At 34.1% G+C, this 17229-nt stretch overlaps 2 protein-coding genes across 3 annotated transcripts; one reads left to right on the forward strand and one right to left on the reverse strand.

Moving 5' to 3' along the window:
* Window positions 1-2174: 2174 nt before the first annotated feature.
* LOC142527331 (uncharacterized) lies at window positions 2175-4404 on the reverse strand. Its single transcript, XM_075632107.1, has 8 exons — window positions 4098-4404; window positions 3830-3883; window positions 3535-3609; window positions 3351-3456; window positions 3174-3267; window positions 2921-3084; window positions 2541-2723; window positions 2175-2434 (listed from the first exon to the last, which is right to left on the reverse strand). Exons 1-7 carry the CDS (start codon window positions 4185-4187, stop codon window positions 2716-2718), a joined length of 591 nt encoding a protein of 196 aa, XP_075488222.1. The 5' UTR covers window positions 4188-4404; the 3' UTR covers window positions 2175-2434; window positions 2541-2715.
* Window positions 4405-5064: 660 nt separating this feature from the next.
* On the forward strand, window positions 5065-9604 carry LOC142528106 (agamous-like MADS-box protein MADS3). 2 transcript variants are annotated; one of them, XM_075633180.1, is made up of 8 exons: window positions 5065-5455; window positions 7579-7657; window positions 7813-7874; window positions 8101-8200; window positions 8518-8559; window positions 8927-8983; window positions 9078-9223; window positions 9366-9604. In XM_075633180.1, the coding sequence occupies exons 1-8, from the start codon at window positions 5274-5276 to the stop codon at window positions 9451-9453; spliced, it is 756 nt and encodes a 251-aa protein (XP_075489295.1). In that variant the 5' UTR covers window positions 5065-5273; the 3' UTR covers window positions 9454-9604. The 2 variants fall into 2 exon arrangements, with proteins under 2 accessions (XP_075489295.1, XP_075489294.1); XM_075633179.1 differs by having other exon boundaries at window positions 5070-5455; window positions 8921-8983.
* Window positions 9605-17229: the final 7625 nt, after the last annotated feature.

Consider the following 17229-nt stretch of genomic DNA (forward strand, 5'->3'; position numbering starts at 1 on the left):
AAACTTAAATTTACTTATCACAAAATATTGTTGCTTGTTCCTACATTTTACATTTTTCATCAAAAAAGGAAAAACTGCATTATTTGCGATTTTGGTCAATAATGTTGTCCAATTTCAGTAGTAGTCATACATCTTTCAATTTTTTGCACTTTTTCATCGGAAGTGTTGGTGTGACACTGCACAAATCAGCGTCATGTTTGAGCCATAGGCCGCATATGCGTCACAATATCGTCACGTCGGAAAAATGAATAAAATTACCAAATAATGAAGATAACCTGAAATTTGACAACATAGAATAACAAAATCAAAAAAAAAAAAAAACAAACAAACAAACAAACAAACATACAAACTAATATTGCAGTTTTCCGAAAAAAAATATTAATTAAAAATTCCTGTTTACAATAGCTCACACAATAATAACTTTTAGTCCATAATCCCTTTGTAAAATCATACTGGTTGGATTAAAAGATGAAAGATAACAAAGCTAAAATTGTTCTCCACTTGTTAACAACCTATTGGATACGTAAATATCACCCGAAAGGATTTCATCAGCTAGGGATACAGGAATAAATATCACCACTTTTGGAATACATAACAAAGAGATATGGAGTTTAAAAGAGAATGATATATAGAAGATTTAAACAAAACATTGGAGTTCTACTTCTTCAAAGTTTACATATGTGCCTTGTATAGATGAGAATCGGAACAACTTTTGCGAGAATATATAATTGAATTTTCAAACCACCATTCTTTACACATTTTCAAGACTAGACTAAATAAAATATACGGTGGGCCTGGCTAGATATGAAATTGATCAATTCACATTCACATACCGTTCCATTAATGATAATGCGACTGATCACAAGTAGCTGGAAAAAACCATCTCGTAAAATCTTATGGCCGGCGGATTGGGACTTGATAATGAAGGTGCCGGCCATGACTAGAGCTAAGTCCTCTCTCTCATATAGTTTTACGTTCTACAGGTTGTGACTCGTCTGTCGCTGATATTATTAGATTTCTATCAAGTTCGATCTCAACATTCTATACCTCAGAATCGCAAGAGGACCTTAATTTCTCTTGGTTCAAGTGTTTTGGTCCAAAAAATGACTCACTTGCCATTCAATCTTGACATGTTGAACAACCATGTAACACTGGGTGCACATCAAATTTTCAACACATTGGACATGATTATATTATATAACTGAGACTATTATTATTATCCTAACACATATAGCCCTCAAGTAGAGCTTGCACACAGATCAAACTTCGCGGTATATTACTGTAATTAAATTTGTAAAATGGGGTTCTAATGCGGCGAATTAAAGATGATATAATGGCAAGAGGACGAGTGAACCACTAGGAATCTCGTGTTTTCTTACGTTTCATTTTTCGCCAATCATTTATTTTCAGTATTTAGAATTAGGGCTCTAATCTTAACACCTAGGATTTTGAATAATTTTCTGTAATTAGAATTAGGGATGTAATCTTAATCTTAACACCAGTAGAAAAATCGTTTTTTACTTCGCGTATTCAATGAAGTAATAAGGTAGTTAATTGCCGAAGTTTATGGACGTGAAGTAATAGATGTACCTTTTACTTCGCATAATAACCGAAGTTGTATGATTGAAATTACTGAAGTCTTTGGCCGGTTTTTGAAGGAAAACCAGTCCAGAATTGGACCAGTGCCGAAGTAAGAAATGTGTTTTACTTCATCGATTTTTGTAAATAGTGAAGTAATAGATATATATAACTTTGTCTTAATTATTATTTAGCGAAGTAGTTTATAATATTTTACTTCACAATTTACAATGAGTGACGAAGTAATTCATCCGAAAGACTTTATAGTTATGTATTTTAGTGAAGTAATAGACGCAAACAACTTCAAAATTTATCCTATTTGTTGAAGTAAATATAATCTATAACTTCAGCATTTATCCTATTTGTTGAAGTATTTTATATTATGTTACTTCACACAATTTACATTTAGTGACGAAGTAAGTGGTTCGAAAGACTTCAATAATTTATATTTTGGTGAAGTAATTGCGCAAAACAACTTCGTTTTTACATAACAATGGTGAAGTAAATTAATTCTATCACTTCGTCTGATTTCGTATTGATGAAGTAATTGTTAAAAAAAAAATTCCCAATATATGACTTAATACACTAATATAATTAAATTCATAAATTATCCATCTAAAAATGATGAATATCCACGAATCCACAATTACATATTCATCAATCCACAAATAACCCAAAAATATATCCACAAAACCAAAAGTATATCCAAAAATCCACAAGGACAAACAAAATATTTATCCTAACATACACCATCCATTTAAGCACCTACATAGGAGTAGACAAATTCACTCCATTCACTTCTGACCTCATCATATTGAGATTGGTTGTAATATTGATTCTTGATGCATCCTGCAAACTGAAATTTTAAAAAAAATACATTAGATTATTCTATTTTAAATAAAAATCGACAGATATATATTTAAAAAGTATTTAAATTGATTGAATCTGAACATATTACATACTCTCTGTAGATACAACAAAGGAAAATCCACGGAGAATAGATCAGCTGCAGCCCACAATCTTTCAAAATTCTCGAGAGTTGAGCAAACTTAGGTTACCTTATCAGGCGTCGATGCACCAGAAGTGACGCCGATTGTGATAGGACAGTCTGGTAGCCAGTTCTCTTTCTCTACCAACTCACCATGCTGTCAAATGCAACTTTAAAATGTTAGAAATAAAAGAACATATTTTGTTATTAGATTTGATTGTTTTAGTTTATTTTTTACATGATTAAATCTTAAGTTATGCATTCTCTCGCTAAATTTGAACATAAAACATGAAAGAATGCTTGTGCACCAGATAGATGATAACGAGATCGAATGGTCAGTAGAAGCGTACGTACATTTAACTTGTAACTTATTTTGTTTCCGGGACCTATCCTTTTCTCGCTGTCGACCCAGTAAGAAGGGATTCCACGCTCCTCTGCAATTTCTTGAAGATGCGAAGTGTTGCTTGAGTTCCAACCACCAACGACCAGTATAAGATCCAGTCACCAAAACAGAGTCGCTGGAGATAAAAACTCTACGGATCTTCAAAATCATATCAAGGACAAAAAAGTAGGTATGATATATTTAGAAAAAGGAGAGAGAATTTACTTGAGTTCATCGCAAATAGTATTGAAACTTATGAAATGGTTGTTAAGATTTTCCACTCCAAACTTGCGCATCACGGTTCTCTCGACTAATTTTCCTGTACGATAAAAGACCAACATCAATTCACATGCCACACAATACTAACATGTTGAGAAACTAAGACACTGGTTTGCAACTAACCAATCTCCTCTGTTTCACCCTTCAACATCGTTGTTTGATTTGCAACACCAACTTTTACAAGGTCTACGTCTGGATCAAAACCCTTGGACACAACATATTTAAATTTCTGCAAAGGAAACAATCTCTGCAAATCTGAATACAGAAAATAAAGTTCAACTTCAGCAGCATAAGATGCTCAGCTTACCTCGAGAAACGCATCCTTGGATGACGAGGATCCATCGAGCTCGCCATTCAAAATATAATCACATACATATGTTGCCTGTAATTATTACAGCATTTATAAAGTCACAACCACATGTAAACTACTTCTACACCAATCTTTTTAATTTAAAACATCCGTGGTCGATTGACAAAGAATATAGTCAAAATGAAGCACAAAATTAAGCTTACCTCTGCCATATTCTTTACAGGGAAATATGAACGGCTGAGGTTTAGTTAGAATGCAATGTTTGGTTACGTTAAGTGGAATGGTTTCTCACCTCGCCGCCATTGTCGAGTTTGGAGAGCTCTGCAACTGCTCTTTTTCCACAACCCTGCAGAATAACAATAGAAATGAGATATACGGGCGTGAATTTCTCCGTAAAAAACGAATCTATTAAATAAACGAAGAAAAGAATCGTAAAAAATTTGGAACTATTCAGGATTCAACAACATAGAAGAAATCACTCAAAATGCAAAGGAAACGAAACAAACTCGTTTCTAGCAGATTCTTCAGGGAAAAGGAGTCATAGAGGACTAACGAAAAACCTGAAACTTCGGGTTTCGTTTTTGTGAACTCTTGTCATTGCTCCGACGAAAAGCACGAGCAGCAGCAAAGAAAACAGAGGCCGCAGCCATTTTTCCAAAGCTCCCATTGCCATTACGCCGACTTTTTCTGAACTCTCTTCCTCTTGCTCTCTGTGTTTTAGTGTGAAAAAAGAAAGCTGAAAAGAGGAGGGAGAACTTTGAGAGAGATGAATTCAGGCGAGGGAGAATGAAGAAGAACACTAACCCACACCTAACGGCTTCAGCTCTTTTATACACTGCGACACTTGTAAAAGGTAAATTTTGAAGCGAACGGATCAGCGACGGTTTCTAAAACTCCGTCGCCAATAGCGACGGCTTTAAAAACCCCGTATTTTAAAACACCGTCGCTGAGTAAATCGGCGGCGGTTGACAACCGTCGTTGTTAGCGACGGTTAACAACCGTCGCTAAATGTTTATATTTTATTTTCCTCCCTCGATCTCCGCGGTTCATCTTATTACTTCAGCATGACTTATTTTTCTTATTTTTTTACTTCATCAATATTGATATGCCGAAGTAAAATATAATAAAAAAAATATAGTGAAGCCCGTGTTTTTAAACATCCAAAGTAAAATATATTATTTTACTTCGTTTGTGTTATTACTGAAGTTATTGGTAATGTATTACTTCGTAATTTATTATTGTCGAAGTAAAGCCTGCCGAAGTAAAATCCGATTTTTCTACCAGGTGTAAAGCATATTGTACGTATAACATATTAAATTGTGCAGAGACTATTGATTCTTCAAAACTTAATTTGATCTTCTCATGTCCAAAAAATACTGTCACACGAGAAAGGGCGAGTCTTTAATTTTAGTTTTAATTTTTTACAGAAGAAATGAAATTAAAGATAGTGTGTGCAGAGGTAAAGTTTTCAGCTTACATAATCAGCACATATTGCTAAAAGAAAAAAAGAAAAAGGGGGTGAAGAAAGAGAGGAATTATTAGATTACCATTTTCTTGCAAGAGAAAAATCCAAGAACTAAGCGTTCTACATTCACAAAGAGAAGGAATTTCAGTACCCTTTACTTTATTATATACTCACCCCACCTCCATTAATTCCCCTCAAATTCCTTCCACCACGCACACACATATATATACACACAGGCACGCGTTTACACTCACACTCACTACGTGAAAAAATGGGTAGAGGGAGAGTGGAGCTAAAGAGGATAGAGAACAAGATCAACAGACAGGTTACATTTTCTAAGAGAAGAAATGGACTGTTGAAGAAAGCTTATGAACTCTCCGTACTTTGTGATGCTGAGGTTGCCCTTATCATCTTCTCTAGCAGGGGAAAGCTCTATGAATTTAGTAGCACTAGGTAATATTTATACATACAAAATATTTACATATATAAGCATACATCAATAAAACAGACCCATCTCACTTAAGTACTCCATGATTCCATGTGTGTACATAAATATCCATTCGTATTTTTACATGTGATGTATGTTTAACCTTAGTTTTCTGGTATGTTTTTGTTTTTTTGGTTGTATGGGCTTTCTGAAACACATCTAAAAACCACAAAGCTGGCAAATTTTCAAGTAGAAACTTCTTAGAATTTATGGGGACACGATGAAGAAGGTTAAAGGAATTTTTATAGTTTTCTAGCTCCAAAAAAAACATTAGGATTCATATGGGCTTTCTGTGTTGTATTTATTTATTTATTTTCCCGTATGTATATTTTTTATGGCTCCAAGATTGATGCTTTTTCCTGCAAATCTCCCAATGAGGGGTCGACACGTTTCACGGTTTTTCTGGGAATCCCGTGGAACAAAAGATGATAGTGACGAGGTTTATTGTGAATTGTAAGGTGGCCGTTTAGTTTCACTGTTGATCAACTGCTTATCTTCTCGGACCTCTGTGCAAGATCTAGGGTTTCTCTCTCCTTTTCATGCTCTCTTTCTCTCTCTCTCTTCAACTTTTTTTTCTTGTGTTTAATTGAATGCTTCAGAATTTTAGTGGGAGAGAGACATAGAGTACCCAAGAAACTAAGCACTGTTGGTTACACCCTTTGGAGAAAAAGCTTCAGATTTTGTCTTCTTTCTTGCTCTTTGCACCGATCCTTATATTCTCAGTGGTCAATTACTTCACTGGTTTCAGCCATTCCATCATGATCCGACCATGTACACACGATATATATCTATATATACATACAAAAAAATTTTGGTGACATGCGAATGTTTGTGATTCATGAGGAAAAATACTGTGTTTACAAAAGACGCACATGTTTCAAGAAAAGACTGAAATATGTGAGGCTTATGTGTTTGTGAAGGCCATGATGCATATTTTGGTAAAATTCTTTGTTGTGGGAAAGAAGGTAAATTTATTACTGTTCTTTTGGGTTCTGTGGATTTTAGGATTTGAAGCATGAATTTGTTTCTGATTACGCATTTTGGTGAAAGAAATCTTTGGGGATGTACTGTGTGTGGAAAGTCTTCATTAACTGCTGTCCACCAAGATTACCTTCTTTTCATTTCTTTACTTTCCTGGAAATTTTGGTGGTCTTTTCATCTTTACCTCGACTAGAAAAATTTCTAGTTTCCAATTCTCTGGTTTCTGATTTGTTTGTCAGCGAGATTTTTTTCCTTCTTTTGCTTAGTCACCTAGTGAGGTCATTATACTTCTTGATCTTGAAATAAAAAAAATTTAATTAAGCTTTTAAAAGAAAAGGACACGTTAATTTTAGAAAATATTTTTAATTTTTACTAAATGAATTTCACTGGTTTTTTCCCCTTCTAACAAGATATATTATTATTTTCCATTATCCAGATTTTAAGAAAAAGATTCAGATTTCAGATCCAAGAAAATTGTGATTTATGTTACTGGCGTGATGTCCCTGAAAACCTGATTTCTTACTGAAAGATGATGCACTTACCTTTAGCTTTTATTACTTAATTTATTTTAACGAAATATAATATTTATATTAGGTCCATCCGTTTGGAAAATATTGAATCATAATGGCCTCGTATTTTTATAATAATTCCTTAAAAAAATTCACAATTTGGGTTCATAAAACAATTGAAACTTAACATCATCCCTAGCTAATAATCCGTTTAGATTAGAACTCTCTTTCTCCTGGAAGTCTAATTTGAAATTTAGTATTATAAGTTCGATCCAAACAAATCAAGAACAATAAATTCATTGACTTTTAACATTGTCATAGTTAATTTCTGAATAATGTTGCCCTTTTTATATTTTCATAATTTATTATTATTTGATTCTAAGACAATGTATCACCCACTAGTTAACAGATGACCTAAATAACTACCTCTGTTAAAAATGTGCAAACCATCTTAAACATCTCAACCTTAATTTAATCTTCATATCTGTTATTTCGATATATTCGCGGCCCGCGCTCACTCAGCTTAATTATAATTTATAATGTTACATAATTTCTTCTTCTTCATCTTCGTCTTCTTGATTTGTATTTTTTTTTGGCAGTATGACCACCACCCTTGAGCGCTACCAGCGTTGCTGCTTTAATCCTCATGATAACAGTGTTGATCAAACTGAAACACAGGTTAATTTGATTTAAGACAATCTAATTAATTTCTACTACCATCATTTAATGTGAACAAAATTTAATTTTTGTAAGTCCTTTACATATATATATACACACTTTGTAACTTAATCCATAAAGTTGAAATTATTTATTTATTTTCGGTGTCTACTAAGAGCTGGTATCAAGAAGTTGCAAAATTGAAGGCCAAGTATGAATCTCTTCAACGGACTCAAAGGTCATTCATTGCCAATATTCTCTAAATTATGATGAGTTTCACTGTATATAGGTTACAAAATATAAAGATTCAAAAAAAGATATTACTTATATTGCTCTTTCTATCTGTGGTCAATTAAAATTGAGAGTTAGTAATCCTAGCTAAGTAATCATTGAATAGCTGGATGGAATTAATTTAGACTGCTGATTCATGAATGAAATTTTTTGATATAAATTATTGATTATAGGCATTTGCTTGGAGAAGATCTTGGACCTCTGAGTGTGAAAGAACTGCAGAATCTTGAGAAGCAACTTGAAGGAGCTCTTTCTCAAGCCAGACAAAGAAAGGTACTATATTTACTTAAGTGTGTTTGTATAGTATATGATTTCCTGCACACATACATAGATGTGAAAATTTTCCTCATTTGTCTTCGATGAGTGTAGTGCGAAAACAATTGCTTCAGTCGATATATGCTACGCTATATATACCTGGAGAAGTATTCCCTATGAAACGTCAGATCTTCGATGCATTAAAAATATATGTATGTCATGAATAAAATTCCTTATACTTACTTCTAAATGCATCTTTCTTATGTTGTTCTCAATAAGACAATGTGTCAAATTTATAATGGAGTTCCTTTCTCCTGTTTTCTTAACCATTCCAGACACAGATCATGATGGAGCAAATGGAAGAGCTTCGCAGAAAGGTATATCCTCTTTCTTCCCTAAGATCTTTCTTCGTGGTATGTCATTAATGTTTCCAAAATCGGTTGAATTTGCTAGAAATGAACGAAACTTTGGAATGTAAGAAGTGGCACTTAAATTTCAATGATACCGACGTTAAATGGATTATCTGTTTTTTCATCATGAATCGATCCTCTCATGTTGGTTCATGCCTTGTACTATATAACATTAGGGGGACCTAAATTTAGTGGGAAAAGCTATCATTTTCTCTTTTAAAAGGACATAAGATCAATAAATACGTAATGAATGATCTCCTACTTTTTTGAAGGGTTTTAAGTACGTATTTCACTCAGTAATTCGAGTATTACATAAAACATTTGCCAGGAGCAGCAGCTTGGAGACATGAACAAACAACTAAAGATCAAGGTTTCACTAGAAATGTCATCGGTATTTATATTTACAACTCTATTTCTATAAGACAAAATTTGTGTAAATATTCACAACTAGTCAATCCAGGGATTAATGATATTACAATGTGCAGTTTGAAGCAGAAGGACAGCAAGCTAGTCTAAGAACCCTTCCTTTCCCTTGGAACGCTGGTACATCGGCTGGAACCAATAACTATATCGTCCAACAGGCTTCCCATCCTGTGGACATCGAACAAGAAGTACCTGTGCTGGAAATAGGGTATGTTTCAATATTACTATATATATTAGCCCTATTTTTTTAGTTTTTTTTCCTTTTCTACTAATTTATGAGGAACCTCCATCAGTTTTTAAATGCCGCATATGTTATAGTAACCTATCAAACAACTGGAACTTTTTCATAGGTATCATCACTACAATCTTGGAGAAGGATCATCTGTTCCAAGAAGCATTGGTGTTGAAAGTAATTTCATCCAAGGATGGACACTTTAAGTTTCGCGTGTTTATAATTATCAGTCCCATTTGACTCGTTAAAAGGACTTGTATCTTGGGGATATTTGAATCTCTATATGTGCTTTTAAAATGTAAGGATGATTGCATGAGATATGCCTTGGTGATAATGTATTTACGAATGGATATGAGATCAGTTTTCCAAATTACTAAGTGAACAAGAACAAAATTTTCGAGGAAAAAGAGTCAAAAGCAGCTTAAATACAAGCATAACTATGCAAGACGTGCTTCTATAACAGCTGCAAGAAGCTATTTCAATAATTTATCTTTTCCTTGGAAACCTTGCATTATCTTCTGTCAAAAGGTTGCGTTTACTAATGCATCAGCCACAGTATTTCGATCACGGGTATTTTAATATTGTTTATAATTGTTATTTTCTAATATATATTTTTAATATCTAATTTAATTATTTGACTTAATTATTTTAATTTTGTACTTTAAAATAATTAATCTCAGTTCTTACCAAATAAAAATGTAATTAGCATAGGATCGTTACAACTATACTCATCAAAGACTAAAAAACTTGATATCGTGCGTTTGCGAATGAAAAACACAACATCGGCTCTGACAAAGAAATCCTCTAAAAGTGACTAATATTCAGGAATTCGATTTCTAATAATAACACTTTCTCAAGCGAGTCTGAGCAACATAGTTTGTCCAATGTGATTTACATTGCTAGCGTGGTTTGTAGGTCATTGTGCTAACCGAAAATTTACCTAATTGCACTCGTCATTAAAAAAAAAAAAAGTCTAAAAGTGCAACATGAGGCAAGCTATTATATCAAGACTAATTTTTAAATTATTAGAAAATCAAAATTCAATTCATACGAATTAATTCGAGTAAAATTGTTGTTTTCCCTGAAATAGAATGTGATGTTGTTGAGAACTGCGATGGTAGTTGGGAGATCGGATCTTCCCTTGGGGAGCTCGAATCAGACCCTCGAAATCTGGAAGCACAAACAAGAGTGTTAGAAGGGGGCTGAAAGGTTGTTCCGACATAGCCCCTCCGACGCTCAAATAAGATAATAGAAAACTGAGAGTCTATTGTGTGTGCTCAGAGAGAATGAATATATGAATGAATAAACAATGAATGAAACCTAAAATTTACAGGATAAGAATAAAGTTCTGACTTGGTGGGTCTAGATTCTCATAATCTTAGACGGGATTAGATTAAATCTTTGTTGGGATGCAACCAAAGCCCCACATTGGAAGATCTAGAGAAAGATCATGGGTTAATAAAGATGGAATGATATCTCCATTGGTATGAGGCCTTTTGGGTGGTTCCAAAAGCAAAACCATGAGAGTTAAAACTCAAAGTGGACAATATCATACCAGTGTGGAGATATCCGGATTTCATTGGTCCTAACAAGTGGTATCAGAGCCATGGTCTAGATCGAGCCGTGTGGATAGAATCCTCGATACCTAAACGAAAGAGGTGAGGGCTCCTGGTAAAAATCCTTGATTAAACTCTCGAGGTGGCTTATGCTTTCAGTATTCATGTAAGGCGTGCGCTCCAACGCAGTGAAGTGGAGTAACCTCGATTGGAGGACGAATAAGGCTTGAGGGGAGGCTCGGACCATGAGAATAATAGTGGAACTTCGTTTGAGGGGAGGATTGTTGGGATGCAACCAAAGTCCCACATTGGAAGATCTAGAGAAAGATCATGGGTTAATAAAGATGGAATGATATCTCCATTGGTATAAGGCCTTTTCGGTGGTTTCAAAAGCAAAACCACGAGGGTTAAAACCCAAAGTAGACAATATCATACCAGTGTGGTGATATCCGAATTCCATTGGTCCTAACAATCTTCGTGGGCTTTACCTTTTGGGGCTTTATTTCTGTGGGCTACCCGTTAATATCTGAGTGGAAGCTCTCCTAGGCAGGAGCCCGTCTATGGTCTGGACCCTGTGGGAGATCGGCTCAGGAGCTCGGCCGAGACACTCCCAATCGACACTTCACCATAATCTAGAAGGTCGGCTCGGTTCGTGATGGGAGGTCGGCAGGGGAGGTCGGCTACCTCTTTCTGAATGGCGAGATTACGGGTGTTTGGAAGGTCGGCCTGAATGACCTCTTCTCACCAGCTTCGTATTAATGAGGTGACCTTCCGACGGACTCGTTCATGAAGATGACCTTTTGGGACTTTCTGAATACTGGGCCCAAATCCACCTGGGCTATCGATAGTGGGCCGGACCCATATCTGGTCCGGGGGTATCAAACGCCCGTAATCACGCCATTTAGAAAGAGGTGGCCGACCTCCCCTGCCAAGCTCCCATCACGAACCGAGCCGACCTTCCAAATTATGGTGACGTGTCGATTGGGAGTGTCTCAGCTGAGCTCTCATAGGGTCCAGACTATATACGGCCTCCTGCCTAGGAGAGCTTCCACTCAGACATTAATGGGTAGCTCACAGAAATAAAGCCCAAAAAGTTAAAGCCCGCGAAGATTTAGTCTAACCTCGTCCAAGATTCTGAGAAACTAGACCTACCGAATCAGGACTTTATTCTTCTTCTATAAATATCAGGTTTCATTCATTGTTTATTCATTCATATATTCACTTTCTTTGAGCACACAAAGTATTCTCTCAGTTTTATATTCTCTTACTTGAGCGTCGGTGGGGCTACATCGGAACAACCTTCCAGCCCCCTTCTAACACTCTTGTTTATGCTTCCAGATTTTGAGGGTCCGATCTGAGCTCCCCAAAGGAAGATCCGACCTCTCAGTTACCATCGCAATTCTCAACAACATTAATTGGCACCGTCTATGGGAAATACTGAGTAAAGACGTAGACATATGGGGATGAAGATGAAGAAGAATAGGCCCTCGAGGTGATCAATGAAGAGGTATGGCGAATCTTAGTCTGGATCAACTGGCCCAGTTGATTAATAGATCTGTGGAAGAGGCCCTCTGTCGAAATCAAGCTCCATCACCACCGCCTCTTCCTCCACTTCCCCCTGGACATCTAGAAGCAATGTGGGAGGAAATCATGAGGCTGGGCAGACAAGTAGGAGGCCGACCTCCTCCACTAGACAGGGAGAGTTTGCTCTCCCCAAAAATTCTGAATGAGCGGTTACCATCCCAGTTCTCAACAACATCAGAATGATAGACTTCACATCGACATCTCGAGATCATGCAACAGTCCATTATTTGGTATATCAGCGCATCTTGCCTAACAATGCATGATCCAAACCTCGTGAGATGCATGGCCTCTTTGGGTAATTTCATAATGATGTCACAAAAAGCGTACACCTTGCCTATTTCATGTACCCATAACAATGGTTACAAATTTGGAGCCAAATTAAAATGTACTTAATTGGGCATATTAATGTTTAAGTGGGGATTTTATTTTATTTATTTTATTTTTATTTTATTTTTTGGTATTGATATGGACATTTATCTTTAGGGATTCCATCGCATATTTTAGATAAAATAGACACAAAATTGGTGTGTCATAAAAAGTTCAAGAGGTCCGTCCTAGTTCTGGTAAAATGATTTATCATTGATGTCAGCTACGATATTTAATTGAATAAGTCTCTTTTGAGAAAGTTTCACAGGTTTATATATATTTGAAACGAGTTGATTTAATTCATATTTATAAAAAAAATTTATTTTTCATGGACTGGATAGGGCAGTAGATATGTCTAATAAAATTAATCCATTAGACATTCTCATATAAGTTTTTGTATATTTAATTATAAAAAAATGAAGAGTATTTATTTATCATTAAAAAAACCAAGTGAAATTTAAAATTGAATGACTTTTCACTATTTGATTTTCACTCTATCAAAAGGTGTAATCCAAATTAAAATTTTGAGTTTTTCTTCGAGCTCGGATGATGTTTATGCTACGATCCAACTGTCTCTCTAATGTTTGCTCACATGTTCCAAAACCTTCCCCAGGGAGTTTCCTGAAACGTGTTTTGTTTGCGTATATAAATTTGATTTCCAGATGTTATTCAAAAATTAGGATAAAATATGTGTGGAAGGATACAGATATACAAGAAAAGGTTTAGGGTAAGTACTGTTTGTTCAAACCTTTTTGAAGTTTCAAGTTGCTCTATCTTCTTCATTATTCTTCGCGCCTAATGTTTTAATTGCTGCAATTTTTTTATTTATAAAATAATCACGATGCTTGTTGCTAGAAAGACTCTAACATCTACCCAAACATGGGCGCAAAAATCTTCAAGAATCAACGAGGAAAAACCCAATTTAATCTCTAATGTTTAGCCCAAGTCCAAGTTCCCAATGTAGTTCTTGATCTTTCAAACTACACAAAATAATTGTCTTATAAAAATTCGTAAGATATCTTTAAAATAATTGTCTTATAAAAATTCAAAAATAAGTCCTTCAAGCTAAAATAAGATATCTTTAAAATAAGTCCTTCAAGCTAAAAACTTTCAAAAATACACAAAATAATTGTCTTATAAAAATTCATAAGATATCTTTAAAATGATATCATAACCTAAATTTTTTAATTCGCATATAAAATTATATGTTTAATTAACTTATCTTGTTAGGAAAGATATATTTATCAAATTATCGATATTTATTATTTTCATGTTTTAAAAAAATATTTTGGAATATGTGAAACGAGGAAATCTAACAAATATTATATATCAGAAACAACTAGAAACAAATAAAACTACAAAGGTATAAGGTATAATATGATTCAAAATACTAGATTTTTATAAATAATCTCGGATTCCTTTATTCAAAGGACGAACAATAGTAATTTCAAGAGGTCACATTTCAACCAATTTTCAGAAGATCTCACACCAGAGCTAATGACAATTTTAAAGATTGTGATTGCTGGACATGTAAGGCATGTCACACTTCAACCAATTTTCCATAAAATGGTAGAAAAAGAATAAGACGCTTTGAACCAACTCCAAATATTGAAGAAGCGATATATTACCAAGACTTATTTCAAATATATTAATTTGAAGATAATCCTTCAGACGAAAGTATATAAGAAGAAGAAGAAGTCTTGAGTCCAGAAGAACCTGATGGAACATGATCAGAATCTGATTGAAGACGAAGTGTTTCTATATGAAACACATGAAGATTTGTCTGATTTCTTTAGCCAAGCAATCATGTCTCATAACATGGTCCAAAAGATCATGAGAATAAACTCTAACTTATAGGATTCCCTATACGACACATAGAAAAATTCTTAGAAATTTTGGTCTAAGAAACATAAAGCATCATATATAATATATAAAGTTTATAGAAGAGAAATGACAATACCAATGGAATTTACAGAAAACCTGATGGAAATGCAATTAATTTCTTTTGAAGAAACAAAAGATGAATTACATAAACTAAAGCCAGAAATAGCACGAACCATATCCTGAATTCATATCGGAAGAGTCCAGATCATGATAAAAGTTACTTTTAAATAATGAATAGATTCACCAATTGATATTACTATATATTATAAACGAATTGTCAATCCTCAAGATTCAACATTGGGAACTATATCAGGGAATCACTGTGCAAGAAAAAAATTTGTGAGTAATTTATCAAAGAATTACCTACAACCTCGCAAATCGAGATTTCAACTAAGCCTTGACATTGTATCAAAATTTCAAAGAAAAAATACTGATGAAATAATGTAATAGATCATATTCTATTATTTATCAGGTTATTTACGCTCTGCCTAATACACATCATTCAGAATTATTAATTAGAAATTAATTTATTGAAATACCAGAAGTATTTGGAAAAGTTGCTCAGGCAATTTATCCAGAAAAAATCAAGTTTTCTTTAATACAGAAAGCAAATATCCAGATCCAAGACAATTGATCAATTCTACAAAAAAATCAAAGTCTTAGACTGGAATAAAAAATATTATTTTTCCAAGGAGATAGAATCACGAGTCACGTATGGGAGAAACACATGCCCAAGAAACTCAACCGACGCCAAAAAGCTTTGCAACAATAGGAAAGCTTAGATATCCAGAAGGATATAGAGAAGTCGATTTAATATTTGATATTACATGAAAAATAAACCAATTCCCTTGTCATAATATATACTATTTGGAGAAATGTACGATAGAATCTAACAAAGAGTGATAAACATTGGAGAAGTGGAGGTTTATATCAAAAGAATTCTAGTAAAAGACCCGATCAATTGATTCTCAAACTAGAGTTTTTCGAGGAATACAAACTTTGGAAACAACTCAAAAATGGAATGAAATTCCTGCAAAGGATCGGATTTGGCAAATCCAATGACCATGAGTTCATTCTCGATATACATCCCAGCATCGATGTTATATGAAAAATATAAAGCTTGATACTTTGTTGCTTATATTGATTCAGGAGATGAAATTTGTACATCAATTTGCGACGTTTTTTGGAAAAACCGTCGCTAAGGCATGGATTTTCTGAAACCGTAACACGTGACATATTCATTTGAATCCGTGACACAATTTCATGCCTATAAATTGCACCGAGTATTTGGCGAATTCATCCCATCCTTCAGCTCAACTTTTCGGTTTCGGCATTCTTCTTGAGCAGTTTATTTTCTTCGGTCCGTGTCTTTTTTTTTGTTATAAAAATTCAGTGATTCTCTTTCCCTTATAAATTGCGTCGATCGTATGCTTAACGGAATTCTTAATTTGATTTGATAGTTTTCTGTCGCATAACAGAATTTGAGGGAATTGCGCCGAGTCTCAGTAATTCGAAATTTGATTTTTGAGAATTGTGTTGAGTATCAGAATTTGGGAGAATTGCGCCGAGTCTAATTCGAATCTCTGTTTTTTCTTTCTATATTGAATTGTTTTTTGTATATTATTTCTGATAATGTTTGTAATATGAATAACTACAAATATTTTGATTATACTAATACTCCAAATATTAATCTCAATATAAACGATTAGTTAAATAATTAATATCATAATATATTTATATTCTATGTTGAATTAAAAATTTGTTTAAACATGGATGCAAAAATTAGTACACAATTAATACTATTATTATCTAAATTTAATTACTATAAATAAATATATTTAAATTACTGTCATTAGTATAAATAATGTAATTGTTTAAATTTACCGTAACTTAACAATGAAATGTTTAAAAAATGTTAAAAAAATTGTAAATTCTTTTCTAGCTATAAATAATTGTTTTCATATTTTAAGAGGAACATAAAAATCTTAATTTGTTGAATTCCAACAATGTTAAAAAAAGTTACCGCAACTTCTAAATTCCAAAACAATTAAGATTCCCAAACAATAATAAATTCTTTGATTCAATAGTATGAAATATTGTTTGGGAAATAACGTTATTTTATTATTGTTTAGGAAAGAACATTTCTTAAATTTTTTTTTAAATTTTGGGGATTAACGACGATTTTTGGTAAAACTGTCGCACGGTTTAATAAACCGTCGCTAATAGCGACGGTTTTGGTTAAACCGTCGTCGATTTTCTTTTTTTTTAGAAAAAAAATTAAAATCGGATTCTTGGGGGGGTGCCCGACCCAGGTATGGATTTTTGTCTTCTTCGTATGGGATATAACCGCGCTAGACGGACTAACGGCAAGCGAGATAAAGAAAGCAGCTGGCCCCATGTGTAAAACCTTGCCGCGGGAGTCTTTCTCCAATGAGAATAAAGAAAGTTTTTGGGCAAGACAAGAAAGACGCCCTTTGACACCAAGGGATAAGAACTGATTGCTAGCGATGACTTGGTGAAGGGAATCTATGAGAGAAGGTTCTCGAACAGGGTTCCGACCGAATAGAGCACGGAGCCAACGAGTTCAGTCGC

This window comes from Primulina tabacum, chromosome 15 (genome assembly GCF_025594145.1).
Source record: "Primulina tabacum isolate GXHZ01 chromosome 15, ASM2559414v2, whole genome shotgun sequence".
Classification (NCBI taxonomy): Eukaryota; Viridiplantae; Streptophyta; class Magnoliopsida; order Lamiales; family Gesneriaceae; genus Primulina; species Primulina tabacum.

What these genes read in the sequence shown, in the direction of transcription:
- LOC142527331 (XM_075632107.1), bottom strand. Translation starts at nt 4,187, where the DNA reads ATGGCTGCGGCCTCTGTTTTCTTTGCTGCTGCTCGTGCTTTTCGTCGG. An exon ending in CCAAGGATGCGTTTCTCGAG is followed by an intron (nt 3,457 to 3,534) that starts GTAAGCTGAGCA and finishes TTTCCTTTGCAG; the next exon opens with AAATTTAAATATGTTGTGTC. An exon ending in ACTATTTGCGATGAACTCAA is followed by an intron (nt 3,085 to 3,173) that starts GTAAATTCTCTC and finishes TTTTATCTCCAG; the next exon opens with CGACTCTGTTTTGGTGACTG.
- LOC142528106 (XM_075633179.1), top strand. Translation starts at nt 5,274, where the DNA reads ATGGGTAGAGGGAGAGTGGAGCTAAAGAGGATAGAGAACAAGATCAAC. An exon ending in TATGAATTTAGTAGCACTAG is followed by an intron (nt 5,456 to 7,578) that starts GTAATATTTATA and finishes TTTTTTTGGCAG; the next exon opens with TATGACCACCACCCTTGAGC. An exon ending in GTACCTGTGCTGGAAATAGG is followed by an intron (nt 9,224 to 9,365) that starts GTATGTTTCAAT and finishes ACTTTTTCATAG; the next exon opens with GTATCATCACTACAATCTTG.